The following is a 21,324-nucleotide window of genomic DNA, read 5'->3' as shown; positions in this document are numbered from 1 at the left end:
CCCGTACAAACGATCTTCTATGCAGGTCAAGGCAAGACATAGCCAGGATCGTTGCGGTTTGTACCGGACTTTGGCCTATAGGAGTTCATGCAGAGAAGTTGGGTATCTCTTACAACACCTTTTGCCGTAGCTGTAGTGACCAAAAAGAAAGTGAAACCATAATCCATTTCCTCTGCAAATGACCTGCTTTGGCAAACACCAGAATGAAATGCTTTGGAAAAGCATTTTTTCAAGAACTCGATGAACTATCTGAGACAAAGATTAGAGACCTAATCTTTTTTCTCAATGCGACAAAATGGTTTTAGCATAATCGCTATGAAGCTTCTCTATCAATCTATCCCTTTCAATCAAAGGTCAAACGAGTTTTTGGTATCAAAACGGCGCACTACAGCGCTAATTATATCTCAGGCTAGGTTGCCTTGAGATCGCCATCCCTACCTACCTAAAACTTGGAAAAATTTACTTTCGATTCAAATAGCTTTTCAAAAATTAAATATATTGTCTTCAAACTTTTTTTATTTTACAGAGAATATTGTTTTCGATATTCAGTAGTTTTTTTTTTTATAAAAATCCAACGGTCCGTTTTTTCATAAAAAAATTAAATCTACAAAAAATAGGAACCAAATTTGGTAAGAATTGATGTTCGGTTCTTGATATCTCTCAAATTAATTTTATTCATCCAATTAGTAAAAAATTAAGAAATCCTAATGAAATTGGTAAACATTTGTTTTCGACTAAAAATCTATTTAACAAAACTAGATTTTCCAACTAAACTATTTCTTTATATGAAAAATATTGTTGGTAATTTTGAAATTTTTAAGAATAATTCAACTCACAACTTTTTTAACACAACGCGAAAACCTACAAACTTTTAAGCAAGACAAATTGACAGAGGGGATGGGAAGTTGTCAGTTGTCGCATCCCAGCCTCTTTTTTAGTTTTGTATTTACCTAAAAAATTAAAACAATTGTGTGATGAAAAATATCACGTCTTTTTGTCATAAAAAGTGTTTCTCATGATAATCTATTGGAAATAAGGAATGAAGAAGCTTGGCCAAAAAACACAGGGTTGCACTTTTAAATAGGTGCCAAAATTGTCGAACTTTAATTAGGTGTGGGGACTTGTTTGTTGTTTTTTTTATTCAATGCATACAAATTCTCAGAACCATTAAGTTTTTTCTCACGATCTTTGCAGAAATTAATTTTATAAGGAAGGTTTTGCTTCTAAATTTATGTTTGAACAGCCCCAAAAAATTGTAAAATCCACCTGCGACGGGACTTTATTTAAAAATAAAATAAAAGTCATTAAAAAAAAAACAATATTTTTCCGAACCCAAGAAGTTTTTAAATTAATAGGTCACGGTTCCTTGTGCAATTAAATGAGTCAAATAATAAAAAAAATAATTGTAAAAAAATAAATAAAAGTAGATATAAAACTGTAAGTTTAATACAGCTTTTGTTAATCCGAGCTTTAGGTTATGAGTTTAAACATCGTATTTAATCGTATTGTATTGGAAAAAAAATTATATTGGAAAAATCTTGTCATGTAAATTCCAACAAATTAGACAATATTTACATACAAGGATAACTTGTTTTTTTTTGTTTATAGGAATTAACTAATCAGACGAACTTCGTTGCGCTATATTTACAGTAAATATGAGTAATAAGTTTGTTCCATGCCCGGACTGATCGTACAGGTGTACTCTACATGCGCATCGGTACATTGTGAGATTTATGTTTATTTGGAAATAATTCAAGGCCTATTAAAATATTTTTGTTTATATAGTTATAATCTTTAAACACAGTACGAGTAATTAGAAAAGGTGGATAGGTTTTAAAAGAAGTTACCGATAAACATTGATTTTGAATGTCTGCACATTGCAATGAGTTGGAAATATTAAGGCAGGTAAAATGCAACTAAAAAAGAATCTCTGTACTTTAGAGAACGTTCGAAATCGAGGTGAAGGGTAAACTAAAAAGCATGTAAAATAGTAATCCTACGTTAATTAAATAGACCGAGAAAATTAAAATGCAGAACATATAGAATAATAAAATAATAGGAAATTAAACATCAGCATAAAGATAATATTATATAAGAGGAGCATATTCCCCTCTCTTTCGAATAGATATTTCTAAAGCAATTACTCCCCCAAGTTTATTGGGAATAGAACGTCAAATCAAAATAAATAAATAAATTGGGTGGCGCAACAGTCCGTTGAGAACTAGGGCCTAGTGACTTACAACTCTCAACCATTCCTGTGTGCGAGTAATGTTGTCAGGAATGGAGGGGACCAACAGTTTATATGCCGAATCCGAACGGCTAATTTGAGAAAGCACTTTTTCATTACAAGAGTTACTCTTGGAGAATTTGTCAATTCCTCGCAAGAGGCAGTACCCGTGAAAAGACTTTAGATGGCATAGGCAGGGATCAAACCCAAGACCTCTGGCATGACAGTCCAACGCACTAACCATCATGCTACGGGTACTACTACGGGAACGTCCAATTGCATAAGCAAATAAAAAATATCATTCAGGTTGAATATGAATTGGAGTAACAAGAGGGTTTTACACTCCAATATTTTTTTTTTGGTTGAATTGAAGATGTAGCATAATTGCTTTAGGAATTTCTAGAACAATGTTAATTGTAAATATGAAATATGAAGTAATAACCTCTCCTATTTATCACTTATTTATATAATTCTTGAAAACAAGGGACTACCAAAAAATCGGGAAAACCATTATCATATCAAGAATTCAAAAATCAAGAATAAATATATTGATTTCTGTAATAATGGTTACTCTTATTACCAGATTGTATTTTATAAAATGTATGGAACCATTTAAGTTTACTGAATTGAGCATCTCTTTGCAAGTATTTTAATTCGTTGAGCTATTAATTTCGCGTAGGTTATCAACAAAATTAAAATGTTTTGACAAAATCTCGATTGGTTCCACAAAATCCACATGCCTTGAGACAGTAGTCGCTCGGTCGATTGTCATAATCGACCAGAATCGTATTACGTTCTTCTTCTTGTATTTCATAAACAAAAATTGACATTACAATAACTTATATTACTATTTTAAAATTTTTTAAATACTTCTTTACTTAAATATTTACTTTAAGTAATCCCAAAAATTGAAAAATAGACAATAGGTAAAAACCATTTTATCTTCAAAAATGCATTCCACAAAATTAAACGTTCCTTCAATGTTTCATTGTACTAATTGTACTATACCTAATAAAAACCCAGGTATGAAAAAAACTGCTTTGGATATCTAGTTGTAGATAAAGGAAATTCCCGAGATTTATGTATACATTAAAATTTCATATTTTAATTAGATATATAGGTACTCTCTTCATCAACATCAGCACTTAGTTGTTTTACTCTCTTGACTCCGATCATATCACAGTTCTGAAGTTAGGAAATAAAAAAGGCGGTTTCAGTTTGAAATTAATCTTAGCAACGATCGGATCATAGATAATCTTCTCATAGGTAAGTTATTTGTTTTTCATCTAAACAACTAATTGTACCAAGTTACTCGATTAATTCACCGAATCAGAGCTTCAAGGTAAATAGTTGACATTTTGAATTTAAATAACATTATCATATTACAGAACAACAACTGTTAAATGTTTAAGATTTTTAATCCATATGTAAAAAAAAATCTCGATTTAAATATACATTATTTCCATCAAATTCCATGTGTCGTTTAATAGTTTACATTGTAGTGTTGCTTTTTTGATCAACAAGAAAAGTGTGTCTATTTATCAAATTAACGACAAATTTCGATTATTTTTGTAAAGAACTTTAATACTAGATTTCCGTACTTATCAGTTTCTTTCCGAGACCCATCAGTTCAATTCCTTGTATATTTCTCCCAAAAATCCAGAACTATAATAAATCTATATTTGACCTACAGTTTGACATCATCTTTGTTTACTTTTGTAATTAAAATTATAACTAATTCTTGTTAATCCAATAATAACATTTCCATTTAGACTATTTGTAATGTGAGTAAGTCGTTTTTATTCTTGCTTTAAAAAAAAATAGAAATTAGCCATTCGTATAATTACCTTGTTTGTTTATTTTTAAAGTTAAGAACAATCATTTAATAAATGCTCATATTTTTATTACGAAAAACACGAATCTAATAAATTGCCTCAAATTTAATTTAAATGTACATACAAGGTACAAAACTTCAGAATCTTTAACGTACCTTAAGTGTCTAAAAAGTAATTCGTAAAATTAGTCATACTACAATTTGGATCCATTTCAATATTAATACTGTAAGCTTTCTATTTGTGCAATATTGATAACAAGTCAAATTGCAAATTTATTTATTTTTTATTAAAAATACTAATTTTTGTATTGCACTTTCCTGCCAACTCATGGAAGACTTTTCTATTTTAATTCGATTTCGAAAAAATTGTTTTAAAAGTGGAAGCAATTCGACAGCTAGACCAACTTTTTCAACAACAAAATGACAAAAAATCAGTTTCAATCGAAAAGAAATACAAATATAACTCTAGGTTTTGGGCTAGCCATTATTGTCATCAAGATTTAGACATCCAAGTACATTTAAAAATCAAAATTTAATAAAGCTTACTGCATATGAAGTTTTATTCTATATAGTTTACAATGTTTTCAGAACATATCCCGAGCAATGAATGCACAATTTATTCTTGCATTATCAGTTCTCCTGATTGGAACATGTATTTGTACGGAAGACAATGACTATTTGACAACAGTTCTTAAAGATGTCTTTGGTGATTTAGAAGAAAAAGACCCCGCCGAATTTGTAGTACCAATTTCTCCAACACTAAACACAAATGCAACTAAACCACAAACTACTCCTACATCTTGTCAAAAGGGTGAAAAGTGCGTAAAGGAATATCTCTGTAAAGAAGGCACAGTAGACGAAGATGGTGATGTTTCTATTTTCAATCCTCGTTTTTTGAACGAAAAGAATGAACCTGTATGTCCATTTCTTGAAAAGTGCTGTTCCACCGGGAGTATTGTAAGTTTTCATTATTTTACTCATTTTATCAACCAACAATAAACGAAATTTATTAACATTTTAGACTGAAGATCCAATTGTTCGACCAAGAACAGTTTCACTTGGATGTGGTAATCGAAATATAGATGGTGTTGGTTATAGAATTGAATCACCACAAATTAACGAATCTCAATTTGGTGAATTTCCATGGATGTTGGCGATATTACGAGCAAGAGACGATACGGACACAACACGTGAAATCTATCAATGTGGTGGATCGCTGATTCATCCTGAAGTGGCCTTAACCGCGGCGCATTGTGTATTTGGTAGAAAAGCAACAGATTTTGCTGTACGAGCTGGAGAATGGGAAACGAACACACAAAATGAGTTAGAACCCCATCAAAACAGAGATGTCATAGAAATGGTTATTCATCCAAAGTACAACAAGAACAACTTATTCAATGATGTAGCCCTGTTGTTTCTGAAATCTCCCTTTGATTTGGCTCAACACATAAATACCGTTTGTCTTCCACCACCTGGTTTTGTTTTTGATTTTTCAAAATGCTTTGCCACTGGTTGGGGAAAAGATCAATTTGAAAATGGAAAGTATCAGAATATTTTAAAGAAAATTGAGCTTCCAATTGTTCCGAGTTACGTGTGTCAGGATAATTTGAGAAAAACCCGTTTGGGGAATTATTTCAAACTTAACCCAAGCTTTATATGTGCCGGTGGTGAACGTGGTAAGGACACATGTGAAGGCGATGGTGGTTCACCTTTGGTTTGTCCAATAGAAACTGCTGAAAATCGATTTTATCAATCTGGAATTGTGGCATGGGGTATCGAATGTGGAAAAGAAAATGTTCCGGGGGTTTATGTTAATGTTGCGCTATTCCGTGAATGGATAGATGAAGAACTTGAAAAGAAACATTTGGGAGTTTCTGAATATGTGCCACTCCCACGATAGAGAGTCTTTGAGCAGTCTTATGTGGCAGTACACTAAAGTACATTAAGCATGATTTATAATAAATAATTAAGATAAACCTAATATAAAATGTCTGTCTATTTCTGTTGCAAAGTTAAAAACACAATGACAATAGTACATTTGGTTTGCCAAAACCATATCGAATTAAAATTATTGGCCAACTGACCTACAAAATCGACAAAAGATTAAAGATAACCAAAATTAAGCTAATGTCAAAACCGAAAGAAAAGTTATCAGAAGTTATCGTCAAAACAAAAAGTAACCATAATGGATTCAAGTGACTTAAACAAATTTTACATTTGCTTAAGCTCGAGCCATTTAAACGGCTTTTGCGTAATTGCGCGAAAGTTAGCGAAATTTAACGAAACTGAGCAGAACGTCTATTATGGTAAGTGACATTAGCTGGCTAAGGCTCGGTTAAGTCTATTATAGTTGGGCCTTAAGTGCTTTTTTACGCAAATAAATTTCATCAGCAAACGAAGAGTCCAAATTAACAGTTAAAACTAGAGGTGGGTACGTCAAATTTTCTTCAAAATACAAGTTAGTCTATTGCACTTAAGCGATTTCAAGATTTGGTTCTTATTTTATTCCTCGTTAATTAAATTAAGCGATTAAAAACCTAACCAAAATTGAAGACATGAGTATTTCTCAAAGTCAAACCCCACAGGTAGATAGTTCCGAGCTTGACCCGTTGTTTACGCGTATAATAAAATGATTTATAACAATACCTATAGACGAAGTACGCATGTAGACAGATTTAACTTCAGTGATTTAATAAATATCTACAAATATCAAGCATATTCGGAGAAATAAGATCTCAGATTCCTTAACACGATTTATTTGAAGTTTGTCCTGTTTGTCCTAGGGAACAAATTTAGATTAGCGTAAATCTTGTTAATGAATATAAGATCTTATTGTGAAATGTCTATACATTTCATGTCCACCCTTAGCAAAATAACATATACATATCTCCCTTACTTGACTGCTTCTTTCTAAGTATCAATTTAGAAGAATTAAACTACTGACGTTAATATAAACAGAAGCTTGAAGTTTTTCTAACATGATGTGCCAAACCTTACATCTCGAAACTCGAATCTTTTATGTTTAAAATACCAAAAATAAAACATCAACAATTTGCAAAAAAATAACTATTAAACAGAAAAGTTTATTTATCAAGTCTAACAACAATAGTTTCCATGCCACCAATTTGAAACTCCCCAAAGTAGATTTTATCACTTTGAGTATTTCCGAGCATCACATGTCCACTGTAATACATCGATGTCATATCCATTTGCACCATTTTTTCGCCGAAATTCGAAATCGAAACAAATGAATTTCGTCGCGGATAGATCCGTTCGATTATTATAATATCATCTCGACTATTTCGAACTTGAGTATTGGGTATATTTTGCGAAGCTTTGCATATGACATTTTTATAGATGGATGGAGATCGATCACGCAGATGGATCATCCGAGATACCTGCTCGAAATTTTCTAAATTAAATGATGAACTCTTCGGTAGCCAGGGTAGGGTTTCCCTGCTGGTGAATTTTAGAGCATCTGACCATTCCATAGTTGAAAGATGATGCAAGTGTTTTGTTTCTGAGTGTTCATTATGAGGATCATGGACGTTCTCCAAAGCGATTTCGTCACCGTAGAAAATATTCGGTGATCCTGGTAGCATTAACTGCATCATTGTAGCAGTGAGAGAAGCATTTCCATTTAGGTGGCGTGAAACGCGTTGTTCCCCAACTCCTCCGATTGACCATTGAATCCAAGGCCCGTCTTCTCTGGGAGCCAGAATTCCCTTTAAAGCTGACTGAATCTGCTGCATTACTTGCTGAGTACCATTTGCAACATCCAGATGGACATCGACCAAATCGACGTGGGTTAAGATATGAGTCGCTTTGGCGGTGCTGAGTTTTTGAATAACTTCATTATCAATAATCAGGGCTCTTTGGGGCCCCATGATGTGCTTCCATTCGGCAATATTGTTGAGAAGGTTATCATCATTCGTATACATTTCCAATCCCTTAATGTAGAACCCATCAACACCAAGTCCAATCCACTTCTGAATCGCTACCGAAATCAAGTTATCGGTTTCAATTGGCGCTGATTCAGTTACATTGCTATTAGCCGTGTAATTGGCTTCATTAGCTTCTTCCAAGTGCTTGAGATATGGAAATATAGGTAAATCGAGGATAAGCGATATATTCCGAGCATGCAATGCTCGCGATAACTGCAGCAAATCAGTTGTGCTTCCAATGACTGTTGCAATGCTAACCAATGATGTTACATTGTTAAAATCATCAGGATAGTGTTCAGTTGGGAAAATAGAATTCAACCGAACAGCTCCAACTCCAAGAGCAGCTAAGTAATCAATACGTTTTGTTATGCCTCTAAGATCACCAAGCCCATCGTTGTTGGAGTCTTGATAGCTTGCTGGAAAGATTTCATAGAAAACGCTGCCTCGGAACCAAGCAGTTCTAGAATAATTAAATTAAAGATTGTTGTTAATTTAAAAAGGATTTAAATTTTATTTTGATAGAACTTACTTTGGATTACAAGTTTTTGGCAGTGTAATAATCATTGCAACAACAACAGCACACATTGCCAGTAAACTGGACATGAATATGAAAAATGTACATTTTCGTATGAGTGGCCAATTCCAAGAGACGAATGATGGTGTATCGTTTGGTGATTTCATGACCAAGTGTCCTTTAACGCCTAATCCATTAGAGTCCTATGGGAAAAAGGATTTGAAATTAAAAAATCGTAAACTGAAAAAATAATAAGCATTTCTGTGAAAGCTAATGACAAAGAATTTTGTTTTAACACAAGAAGCCTTCAAATCGTTGTAATTCATTATCTAGAGGGCATAAAAATAAAAGTTTGGTTTATGATTTTTGTCAGGCATCACACAAGAAAATTATCAAAAATGCTGTGTTATGAATTTTACCTTTTTTAACTTTTGCGCCCGAAAAGGGAAAAAAAATCTTAATTTCACTTCTCGCGCTATAGTCTGAGGTAAATTCTGCACAAAACCATATGATTGTTCGCTCAAAAGTTCATAAAGTCAGCAATATAAAGCGAAAGCTTTATCTATGTTACAACGATTTTTGGCACGAAATTAACTTTTGTGTGGACAGCCGCTTCTATTACTCGAAAATCTTGCACTTTATTGTCAAGTAGCCAATGCAATTCGAAGTAAAATTGCAATAATACATTTATTTTAGTTTTGTGCTCAGATATATTACCTTGTGGCACACCACTATTTAACAGAAAAAATTATGAACTTTGTTTGTTGAATTCAACAGCTTGTTTTCGAATTCGGTGCCGGTTATAGGTACCAGTAAAATCCATCAGTAAAATTTGTATTTTTAGTTTTTTAACATGTTACAGATTTATTTCTAGCCAAAGATTGATGCAATAATATCGAGGAGATAGAGGGATGTCACAACGTTCGTAAATTTTACCAAAAGGTAAAAAAAACTTCCCAAGGGTATCAGCCACGAACCGAAGCCTATAAAGTAGATCAGGGAACATTGCAGTAGAACTGCAGTCTATGTTGAGAATATGGAGAGACCACTTCTCCAAGTTATATAGTGGCGATGAAAAACCGAATTTCGCTGTAAGGGAGATAGAACCACTCAACCAAGGTGACGCAGATCAACAATTCCGCCTACCCGACCTCGATGAAGTAAAGATAGCTATATCTAAACTGAAGTCAAACAAAGCTACTAGGGCTGACGGCATCGCTGCGGAACTATTCAAAGCAGCAGGCGATGACTTGATAGTGAGATCTTCTCTGCTGTATTATGTGAACGTCTGAAGCCGTTCGTCAACAACCACATTGGTCTTTATCAGTGTGGCTTCAGACCACTAAAGTCCACTACTGGCCAAATATTCACACTACGGCAGATCTTGGAAAAAAACCAGAAACTTCAAATTGGTACCCACCATCACTTTATCGATTTTAAAGCCGCGTATGACAGCATCTATAGGGAAGAGCTCTACAGAGCAATGTCTAGTTTTGGCATTCCTGTCAAACTTATTCGTTTGTGCTGAATGATGATGGAGAATGCACGCTGCTCTATCAAGTTCGGAAAAGATCTCCCCGATGCATTTGATGTCAAAAAAGGTTTTAGACAAGGCGATGCACTGTCATGAGATTTCTTAAATATTGTTCTGGAAAGAATTGTGCAAAACTTAACCGTCAACACTAGAGGCACAATCTTCCAAAGGTCCATCCAATTACTCGGATACGCAGATGATATTGACATAATTGGAAGATCAAAACGTAATGTCAGTGGAGTGTTTTTGAGCGTTGCTACGTAAGCGAAGAAGATGGGTTAAGTGTTCAATAAGGGCAAGACCAAGTGAAGGCTGTCATCAAAAAAGGACATTGAACAACGACGTCTTGGACAAAACGTCACCATGGACAGCTATTACTTCGAGGTAGTTAAGGACTTTGTCTAGCTAGGCACCTCTATTAACACAGACAACTACACCAGCGCTGAAATTAAACGAAGAATAACTCTTGCAAATCGCTGCTTTTTTGGACTCAGAAGGCAATTGAGAAGTATAAAACACTCATCATCCCTGTCCTCATTTATGGCACTGAGGCCTGGACCCTGTCAAAGAAAGATGAGAGCGTCTTAGGAAGCTCCGAGAGAAAAATTCTTCGGGTGATGTTTGGTCCCGTACGCATAGATGGAGAATTGAGGAGAAGATATAACGACGATCTGTACAGCGACACTGACCTAGTTAGCAGAACTAAACTCTAACGGCTTAGATGGCTGGGTCACGTAGAGCGAATGGACATCAACGCTTAAGCCCGGAAGGTCTTCGGATCCAATCCCGAGGGACGGCGCGGCGCAGTAGAGGACGACCGGGACTCAGGTGGAGCACTCAGGTGGGTGAAGACCTCTACCAACTTGGCGGGCGAAACTGGAGATAGCTAGCTATGGACCGAGATGTTGGTTGAGGCCCAGGTCCGGCCCGGACTGTAGCGCCACCTTAGGTAAGTAAGTAAGTATAAACGCTCATCAGTAAAACATTTCTGATTTCTCCTTAGATATGAAGACAATAGCTTGACTACAAAGACCAAAAAGTTAAATTGATGTAATCCCATTTGAAAAAGATTGGCGTGGTTGGTCATACAAAAATATCAAGAATAAAGAACGATTGAAAATCAAGAAAATAAAAAGAAAGTAATAAACACTAGTTATTTCACTTTTCACTGTTTTGTAGTGCGTGATAGTTAGTTGCCTACGACTGTCATGCCTGAGGTCTTTGGATCAATCCCTTCCTGTGCCTCTTGAGAGGAATCGGAAAAACTATTTAAGAACAATTCTTGTCATGAAAAATGCTCTCTTAAATTAGCCGTTCGGATTCGGCATAAAAACTGTAGGTCCCTTCCATCCATGACTAGCACACAGGAAAGATTGAACTGTAAGTCAATAGACTCTGGTTCTCTGCGGACTTGACTTCATTTCATGAATGTAAACGTCAAGCTAGTGTCAATAAAGATTGCTTAAGACACATGTTGCATGTCGCTTTTTTATCGACATTAAAAAATCAAATGTAGTTTCAACGAGATGGTGCCACATGAACGTAAAAACTATGTTCTCAATTCGATCACCGTTTTATAAAAGAAATATTTTGATTTTCTGCTCCTATATTTAACATCGCTTTTAGGGAGTTATTGCATTCAAAATTTGATTTTCATACAATTTTATCATAAGGGATAATTTCCGTCGAAATGTGAAAACCTACTCAAGTTGTACCAAAAACTCAAAAAATCATTTTATATGTATTTAGATTTTAAAAATATTTACATATATTATGTCGCAAAAAATCTTCTCTACAAAAAATAAACGATTTTTAAAAATATAAAACACCAATAAATTTAAGGTTTTTATGTTCAAAACCTTTAAGTTTCAAACTAATTCAATTAAACAAAAGCATGTTTTTGCTACATACAAAAACAAATGTACATACATATGTGTGTATGTAAATTGGGATATTAACATAATACAATGTATCTTCTTAAAACTCAATATCTTCTTTAACAGATCTGTTAAATTCAAACAATCGATATATGGGCAAGTCCCCAGGATTCACATAAGAGTCATTTGTTCCTTCTCCGAACTTAAAATGTTTTTAGGACTACAACCAACGTTCCTCTTTCAAGAGGTAGAACATTAAAACAACAAAAAAAACATCACAAGACGTTTAAAGCATGACGTGTTTTTTAAATTTTTTTAACACAGCAATAAAATTGAAATTCTCATGCATAGCTTATTTCAAATTTGTCATAAAAACACGCGTGGGGAAAATAAAATGTTTAAACGCTGAAACTGAAACCAAACTATAATTTTACTGTTTGTTTTGATTCGAATGGAGATATAATTTTTGTATTAAGTAACACAAAAATCACTAAACATGATGATTCTTTAATAGAAAAAAAGTTTCCATCAAAAATGAATGCGTCGTTCGTCTTTATATCATGTTTCAACTGTTTTTGCAATTATTATATTATAAAATATACAAAACGACGTAAAATGCATTTATATACATCACACTTTTATATCTTTCTCAACCAAAACAAAAGTGGTTTGAATTATAATTAATTTCACAATTGACCTTCATTTGCCATTTTTATACACATCGAATGTAAAATCTCAAAACTGTCAAAAACACTTGAAAATATTTAGTTGAAAAATGAAGATAATTATTTATTTATTTGACTGACTGACCTGCATCACTTCATTGTTGTTCTTCCGAAGGTGATGATAGGAGTTATGATTGAAGAGACTTGCTGCTGCGGTATCTGTGACATCCATTCCGATGCCCGAACTACTGCCCGACGACGAACTTGTTTCGGCCTTAGTATCTTCACAAATTCCCGAATTGGAATTATTACTGTCATTGTCGGCGCTTGGGGTTAGGGGATGCGAGAAGGCTAGTGGGGTGGAAGAATTTGTCGACAGGAGGGGACACATTGAAGCCTCCTCTTCGGGTAGAAATGTTGACACAGAAGGCGATTCGAGGAGGGCAGATGGCAATTCCACATCTAACAAAGGAGGATCCGTTGATATGCCCATATTTCAATTTTATTATTGTTCAATCAATCAATCAATTATTATCTATTGGATAACTTTTTTTTCACAATTTTTTTTCACTTCGATACAAAACACACTCTTTAAAGATCTCACTCGAATGATGAAAAGAAGAGTTTATTGAGATGAAAATGAAACAGAACGTCCAAAAGTTTATTAATAGTTTATTTCAGCAAAGTAAAAAAAGAATGGAACTGAATTGCGTGCGGTTTTTTTATTCTTCTTCACTTTTTCGTTTTCGAATTGAATTGAAACGCGTTTGCTGATGAAACAATTTAAATATGATTTTTATCCATAAGCGAGTTTATTGATATGTTTGCATTCAATTTAAATTGATTAATTTTAATTGTTAAATGGGATTTTTGTTTTTAAGGGCCATTCAATCGAAACCGTATATTCACCGTATAATTTTCAATAAATGAACTCGATAAAAAAGTCTATGAAAAATGTATGAACTTTCGAAAATGAGCAGCATGACAGACTGACGTTTACAACAATATAAAATGAAAATGAATGAATACAAAAATAAGTCTCCCTTTTAACAAATACTTTTCGTACAAATGGATAGTTCAGCTAAAAGTTGAACTTTGTGCGCCGAATCGAGAAAAAAATGTATCTTTTATAGCCAAAAGAATGTTTACTGAATGAGCTACATTTTTTTTTCGTTAGAAGTTTAGGTAAGCAAAAAGTTTGTGGCTAAGCGAAAAAACATTGCCAGGTAGAGATGGCAAACTAGTGTCAATAAGAAACAATCAATATTTGCTGAGATTTATAAAAATCAAAGTGTTAAAATGAAACTGCTTTGTTTTCTTTTGACTCCGGGTTACGGAGGTTTTGTTTTATTTGTATTTCAAAACATATTTTAATAAGAAATATAACACCATAAAAACATAGTAAACAAGACAAAAATGAAAACAAAATGACAAACTGCAATATGAAGCTTTCGAGTTGCCATAAGTATTGTCTTTAATGTTATTTAAGTTGGATATCAGTTTCATGTACGGAATGCAAATATTACAGAATTTATTACTTATGACTTATGAGTCATTAATAGAGGGAAGACCATCGGTTTGTTTGTTTTTAAATCATAATACACTCTTGCACTCAAAAATTGATTTTAACTTGCTGAGATGGATCAATTCGTGGTTGACATAAGTAATGCACTAAGTGCAGTAAAAAAGTTAATTAATCTTGTTTGTTGACTTTTTTATAATAATACAAGTTTGTAAAGTATTCAAGGAAACTTTAAGAAATTGATACTATATTTTAGTTTTTAATTAACACTTAACACTTCAAAGTAAAAATGTTTTCTAGAATAACATCTAAAGTAACATCCGTTTATTTACCCCATTTCACCGTAGAAAACCTGAGTTTTCAGCTTAATACAGGGTGTCCCCTTATTTTTACTGGATGGTCCTTGGGTATATTTTAAGAATTTAATAAACAATTTTTATAGAGGACTTAAGATCCATGAATCAATGGTATATTCATTATTGCGATTTTTCTACCCTAACGAAAGAAACTTAGTTTAGGCTTTAAAATGTGTTTTTAAATACCAGCCTTTCTTATTACGTTTAAGTAAATTTGATATTTAGACTTAGTCTTAAGACATCTATAGATTCTTTCATTTTTACTTCACAGGTTTTTTTTACTTTTGGAACAATTTCCTAAAAGAAAAAGAGGCTGGTATGCGACCCACACTGATAACTTTACATCTCGTCTGTCTATTTGTCTTTCTTAAAAGTTTGTAGGTTTTCGTGTTCTGTTAAAAAGTTCTTAGTTGAATTATTCCTACAAATTTTTAAATTACCAACAATATTTTTCATATACAGAAATAGTTAAGTTTGAAAATCTAGTTTTGTTAAATAGATTTTTAGGCAAAAACAAATGTTTACCAATTTTAGTTGCATTTCTTAAATTTTTACAAATTGGATGGATGAAATTAATTTGAGAGATATCAAGAACCGAAAATCAATTTTTACCAAATTTGCGTACTATTTTTTGTAGATTTCTTTTTATGAAAAAACGGACTGTTAGATTTTTATAAAAAAAATATTGAATATCGAAAACAATACTTTCTGTGAAAAATAAGTTTGAAGACAATATTTTTAATTTTTGAAAAGCTATTTGATTCAAAAGTAAATTTTTAACAAGTTTTAGTATTGTTTATTTGTTAAGTTTTTATTTTTTGTAAGAAAATTGTCAACTCGATATTTTTTTAAATTGTAGTTTAAAGTCAATATCTCAAAGATTTAGAAAGATATTTGAGTCGCAAATCAATTTTTACCAACTTTTATTAATTTTCTTGTTTAGGTTCTTATTTTTTGTACAAAAAACTGTCAATTCGATTTTTCTCAAATTTTTTTCGGAATGCTGAAAACATCATTTCTTATAAGTAAATGTTAATTGGAAGCCATAATCTCAAACTTTTGAAATGATATTTGAGTCGAAAATCAATTTTTACCATCTTTTATTAATTTTTTTGTTTAGGTTTCTATTTTTTATAAACAAATCCGTCAATTCGTTTTTCTCTTACAATCTTACCAGATGTTAAAAACGTTATTTTTCGTTGCATAAAATTGTTTTGGAGGTAAAGTCATTTTGTATTCGTAAGATTTTCGAGGTGACAAATTTTTTTTTAGTTGTTTCATTTAAAAAAAACGTCAATTGGATTTTTTCCAAAAATTTAATTCAAGTCTCTAGCGCTATTGGTTCATGAAATATTTAGGGTAAACCAAAATGTGCACCTTTTTTTAAACTGCTATGGTAAAAGAAAACCACCCACGCATTTTTTTTGAGAGCCCTTTCTGCATTTTTTTCCTTATTATCGGTATAACAAAATGTATTTGAAGTCAATATCTCTTCTGGTTCTTGAGCTATGGACGAAGAAAAAACGTCGCGAACGTACGGACGTTCTAGGGACCTTGAAACGTAGAGAAATGTCAAAATTTTCTATTTGACAAATCGGACCCATTACAATAACTTCCTATGGGAAGTTAATGAAATGAACGACTAGTTCGCTTTTAAAAAATCCAAAACCAAAACAATGAAACATTTCTTATCATCAAATATTATTGAAATAATAGAAGAACTTGTGCAGAGAAAAATAGAATGCACGACTGGGTCGCAAGAGTTTGTTTAAAAAAGTACCTATGTAAGATTTAAAAATATATCTGTAAAATAAGTTTTTTTATAATTCACAAGCACTCAAGGGGTTATTAGTACCCTTTATATGTTTATATCTAAACTCAGTGCGAGCGTTATGAAAATAGGTCATTGGTCTTAAAGTTCTAAACATCAAATAGGGAGGGAAAAACAGAGTTGGCCAAAGCATTTCACATTCTCGATGTGCGATTTAAGAAAGAATCTCTATACTTGAGAGCATGCCCGAAATTGAACTCAAGGGTAAACTGATGAACATTTTTAGAAGTACGGGTATTATTATAGTTTAATAGGTGGAATGCAGATGGCTAGTTCGACAGAACATTGTTTGTAAAAATATCGATAAAACAACGAAAGGCATGAAACATTGCGGCGGTGTTCTGGCGATGTACCTAAATGTTTCGATTACAGTTATGTCGCCTATCATTTTGAAATCTTTCCAAGAGATTTAAACTTGTTTTACGGGCACCTGCCCAGATATGCGAATTATATTCAAGCTTTGGACGGATGAAAGCTTTGTAGATTATAGCCAGATCAGAAGGGGTGAAAATATTTTTGCATCGTCAGAGAAATCCTAAGCACCTGGCAGCATATTTGGCGATATCGAATATGTGATCATTCCATAATACTGATACTTGATTGGTTTCCTGGATGCAAGTGCCACTCATAGATAGTGGCATCGGGGGTGCATTACGCTTTAAAGATAAGAGAAAACATTAAGTTTTCGAAGCATTACATTCTACACGTTTTTTGATTCCCCATTGGACAATGCTGTTAAGATCAGAAGTTAATGAGCTTATCATACGCTGCCGTTGAAGTTCCACATCCGAAGGACAAGGATGTGAATCTAGAAACAAATATGAAAAGCTGATAAATGCCATTTGATTTGTCAAAAAACTTGTGATTCATTCCAAGACATAACTAATCCTAGGACAACTCATCCCGGAAATGAAAAATACTTCTAAGCATACTTAACGAAAACAATTTTTTGTGCATTTAACTAGTAAGTTCAAAGCTTTTGCCTTTGGATAGCTTTATTTAAATATCATATTAGAAGAACCAGGGTAGAAAATAAATTATCTGAAGAATAGAAAGAGGAAAAACATGTGTGTTTAAATTGTTAAGCGATCGCCTGTTGGTTGTGTAGTTACGTAGGTGTCTAAAACGAATAAATAATAGTTGGCGTGCTTAGCTTTATGCAGATAGATAGATAAAGACATGTTTTTGATGATAATGAAGGAATGTTATTGGTAGGTAGAAGTTACTTACTACAATGCAATCATATTCCTTCTTTCGTACAAGTTTTCATCGCAAACATGGAGTTATTCCGTTCAGTTTATTTTTTTTTCGTTAAAGTTAAAAAAAAAACAAGCAACAGGTATAAGAAATTGCTATTCATGTGTTTTTTACAGCCAGGCTCTTATGCGTTTTGGATTTTAATTATGAAGTGACACACAAGCAGTAGTTGTAAAGCTGTTGTACGTAATACCAATGGGGACCGTATGAGGGCCACTATTAGTTTTGATCTTCAAACAAAAATGAAAAAAAAACACCTAACGCGAATCTGCTCAAAACCTTAACTTCCAAGTTTGAACTCAATCGACCCAATGGTTTAGGCTGTAGGAGCGTGGACAGACAGACAAAAAAGACCGGACGGAATCGCGGGACCCATTTTTTTCGACTTCTCTACCATCGTAATATCATGTTCGAAATTTTTTACGAATGCAAAACTTGCCATATAGTTTCTATATGTCGCAAGTAAAAATGATTCAAATCGGTTCATTAGTTCTTGAAAAAAAAAAAACGGTTTTAAGGAAAGTTAACTTCTGGAGCAATAAATTTTTTTTAATTAAAAGAAGAATATTTAGAACATTTTATGAAAATCTACTGATTCGTTTTTAGAAAATTTGAATTTGCGATTGTTGTCCAAAAAAATTGTTTGTATTGTTGTGTTTCCTGAAAAAAAAACACAAATGCAAATCTTCCTAAAACCTTACTTTCCAAGTTTGAACTTAATCGACAAAATGGTTTTGGCTGTAGGTACGAGAATAGGCAGACAAACACACTGACGGATAGAATCGGGGGACACACATTCTTTTTTTAAATTTTATCTAAGTTAATGCACACAACAAATTTGGGGTCAGACAACTTTGTTATTCTTTTTTAAAAATTGGCATAGGAAAAAACCACTCACTTAATTTTTTTTAAAGTCCTTTTTAATTGTTATATTATACACCAAGTAGTGTCACACAAGATCATTTTTACTTGATAATCAAGGCATATTTAATTTGCAAGAAGCTTAAAATTTAAAAATCACTTTAAAATCACATAAAATCAACTAAGCTTTTACCTCCGTATCATCCTATAAGTATGCTTGGTTGTGAAAACGATGCAATTTAACCAACACCACAGATTGATTGAATTGTTTTCAAAAAATGTGATCGATGTTTTAAGAGTCTTTAATATTCTTACAAATTCGTTTAAACCAATTTTTCCAATAGTCACTTTAACATCAGTTAGTTTTAAGGATTTTTTTGTTTTTGTTTATTATTTTGATGAATATTTTTGTATGATGTTTAATAATTGGAAATTTTGTTCTAATGGAATTTTTGAGTTAAACATTTTAAATTACAGTGCGACTTTAAATGCATTGAGGCAAGTTCATCAAATTAACATATCACCTGCTCTGCATTGAAAGTTTCTTAAAATTTTGTATTAAAAATATTAATATACAGTCCCTGACCATATTATTAGACGCACTGTAGAATTTTTATAACTATTAGCACAGATAACAAATTTATAATCGGTGATATTAGGAAACTGTATTTGGTCTTAACCTAAATACTTACTTTTGGTTTCATATATCTCAATCCAATAACCCATATATAGAAAATTTTAAATGCGCAAACACAACTTTTATTCACAAGTTCACATCCATAATTTTTTTCAATCGACCTTTTCCATAAATAATAATCTCTGCCTTTGGATTATTTCCTTTCAATTGTTCTAAATTTATTTTCAAATTTTCATGAGATTCAATTGTAAGAGATTTTAAATTTCTCAAATAAATCAACGATACACCCCAAAATGTATAATTTCCAATTAATATTATCTCCTTCAATGAATTACATTTCCATTTAAAAAATTCCATCATAAGTTCATCGGTAAGTTGGCAAAAACTTAAATCAATCTTTTCTAAATTATTCGAAATATTTCCAATAAGTTTAAGATATTTTTCACGCATAACAACATAGTGTAAGCGAAATTTTCTTAATTTCTTGCAATTTGATATTAATTCGAGGGCAGATGAAACTATTTCAGAACTTATAGAATAACCCACAGAGAGTTCGATGGTAGTGAGATATGGACTAACAACTTTTAGTAACTTTTTATCATCAGAATTAAAATGTCTAAAATTAAAACTAAGATCTTTGCATTTTCTTAAATTAATGTGAATTATTTGGTCCAATTTGCGGCAGGTTCCGAGTAAGTCACAAAGTTCATAATTGTTAAGATAGCTGAAGATCTTTATAAGGCAATCGTCATTTAACTGCAGGACGTTTAAGGCATCAGGATTTGGCTGTGAATTGTTATCTGTGCTGGACATCTGTAACAAAAAACAGATATTTATATGAATACTTTTTTGATTAAGTTCAAAATAATATTATTATATTAAAATATTGATTAGATTTAAAGGGCCATAGAATCTTAAACATTTGATGTCTATATGTGCCTGTGTACGTACGACTATACGTTCGGGATAAGTTTTAAGAAAATTGAAACTGTATAAAAAATTAACAAAAAATTTGCTAAAAACTGATTTTTCTCAAATATTTTAAGAACAAAAAAGGGAGTAACTTCAAACTTATTTACTTCCCGTAGGAAGTTATTGTAATCGGTCCGTTCGGTCAAATTGAAAATATTGATACTTTCCGACGTTTCAAGGTCTCTAGAGTCAAAATAAAAGATATTTAGAAAGATGTCTGTGCATGCATGTGTACGCATGTACGTTCGCGATACAAAGAACGGGACCAAATAGACGCATACAGAAACGCGACTATTGACGCACTGCGAAAGCACAAGAGTGGCTTACTGAAAAGACTCAAAAACTTGTATAGACGACTTACAGACCCACACGACTTGGAGGTTAGGACACTAAAGTCGTCAATAAAAAATGTCAATCTGTTGATTAAGGAGAACTACAGGTTATCAATTAACAAGTACTGGGACCTCAAGATTCGGTCAGTTAATTCAAGTGACCCTAGTATGTTCCCTAAAATCAACAAAATATTCAGGAAAAAGAACGACTATGACCTTCCCAGTCTGAAACTCCAAAGAACCGAAGAGAACAAAGACGTACTCAGGACAGCGCAAATAGATCGAGAAGAAGCCATCTTTGACGATGACTTTTACACAATTGAAGATCCGAAGGAAAAAGTGGAGGTGGTTGGAGCTGCTTTCCAGCAAGTGTACAAGGTGAATGTTAGCATTCGCCCCAACCACGACCTGGAAAACAGAGCCCTACTTAATCACTTTTAAAAATGGTCTTCAACAGGGAGCGGTGAATTCGCCGATTCTCTTCAGCATTTACACCAGCGATCTGATAGGTAGTCTTACAAAGGCAATTGCGTACGCCGACGATCTAATTGCGTACAGAACGGCCCGAAAGGTTGAGGTTATTAGAATTCTCTTGCAGAGTGATTTCGACAAGATTCAGCGATATTGCGTCGACTGGAAACTGAAAATAAATGTCCAGAAGTCGGAGACAATTCTGTTCCGGACCCCGTTGGCTGGAGCCACGAAGGATACATGTAAGAATTGGCGCAAGATGGTCATCGTTGATCTTCACGGGCAGCCATTAGCGAGCAAAAGTGTAGTGAAGTACCTCGGTATATGGTTATATCAGTATTTATATTTCGACAGACATATAAATGCTGCTCTGACCAGAGCCTGAGGAGCCTTCGCTCTGTCGAAACGGCTGTTTTTTAACAGTCGGCTTGACCCCAGAGTGAAGGTAATTTGCTACATGGCCCTCATACGGCCAATGATCATTTATGGT

At 33.1% G+C, this 21,324-nt stretch overlaps 2 protein-coding genes across 2 annotated transcripts; one reads left to right on the top strand and one right to left on the bottom strand.

The window, feature by feature from the left end:
* Positions 1–3,353: 3,353 nt before the first annotated feature.
* Positions 3,354–6,047, top strand: LOC129949724 (phenoloxidase-activating factor 2-like). Its single transcript, XM_056061355.1, has 3 exons — positions 3,354–3,493; positions 4,650–5,018; positions 5,083–6,047. The coding sequence occupies exons 2-3, from the start codon at positions 4,665–4,667 to the stop codon at positions 5,959–5,961; spliced, it is 1,233 nt and encodes a 410-aa protein (XP_055917330.1). The 5' UTR covers positions 3,354–3,493; positions 4,650–4,664; the 3' UTR covers positions 5,962–6,047.
* A 1,065-nt stretch (positions 6,048–7,112) lies between these two features.
* On the bottom strand, positions 7,113–13,674 carry LOC129949719 (4F2 cell-surface antigen heavy chain-like). Its single transcript, XM_056061348.1, has 3 exons — positions 12,741–13,674; positions 8,535–8,722; positions 7,113–8,465 (listed from the first exon to the last, which is right to left on the bottom strand). The coding sequence occupies exons 1-3, from the start codon at positions 13,086–13,088 to the stop codon at positions 7,145–7,147; spliced, it is 1,857 nt and encodes a 618-aa protein (XP_055917323.1). The 5' UTR covers positions 13,089–13,674; the 3' UTR covers positions 7,113–7,144.
* Positions 13,675–21,324: the final 7,650 nt, after the last annotated feature.

The sequence above is a fragment of the Eupeodes corollae genome, chromosome 3 (assembly GCF_945859685.1).
Source record: "Eupeodes corollae chromosome 3, idEupCoro1.1, whole genome shotgun sequence".
In the NCBI taxonomy this organism is placed as follows: Eukaryota; Metazoa; Arthropoda; class Insecta; order Diptera; family Syrphidae; genus Eupeodes; species Eupeodes corollae.
This window is presented reverse-complemented; position numbering and strand designations above follow the sequence as displayed.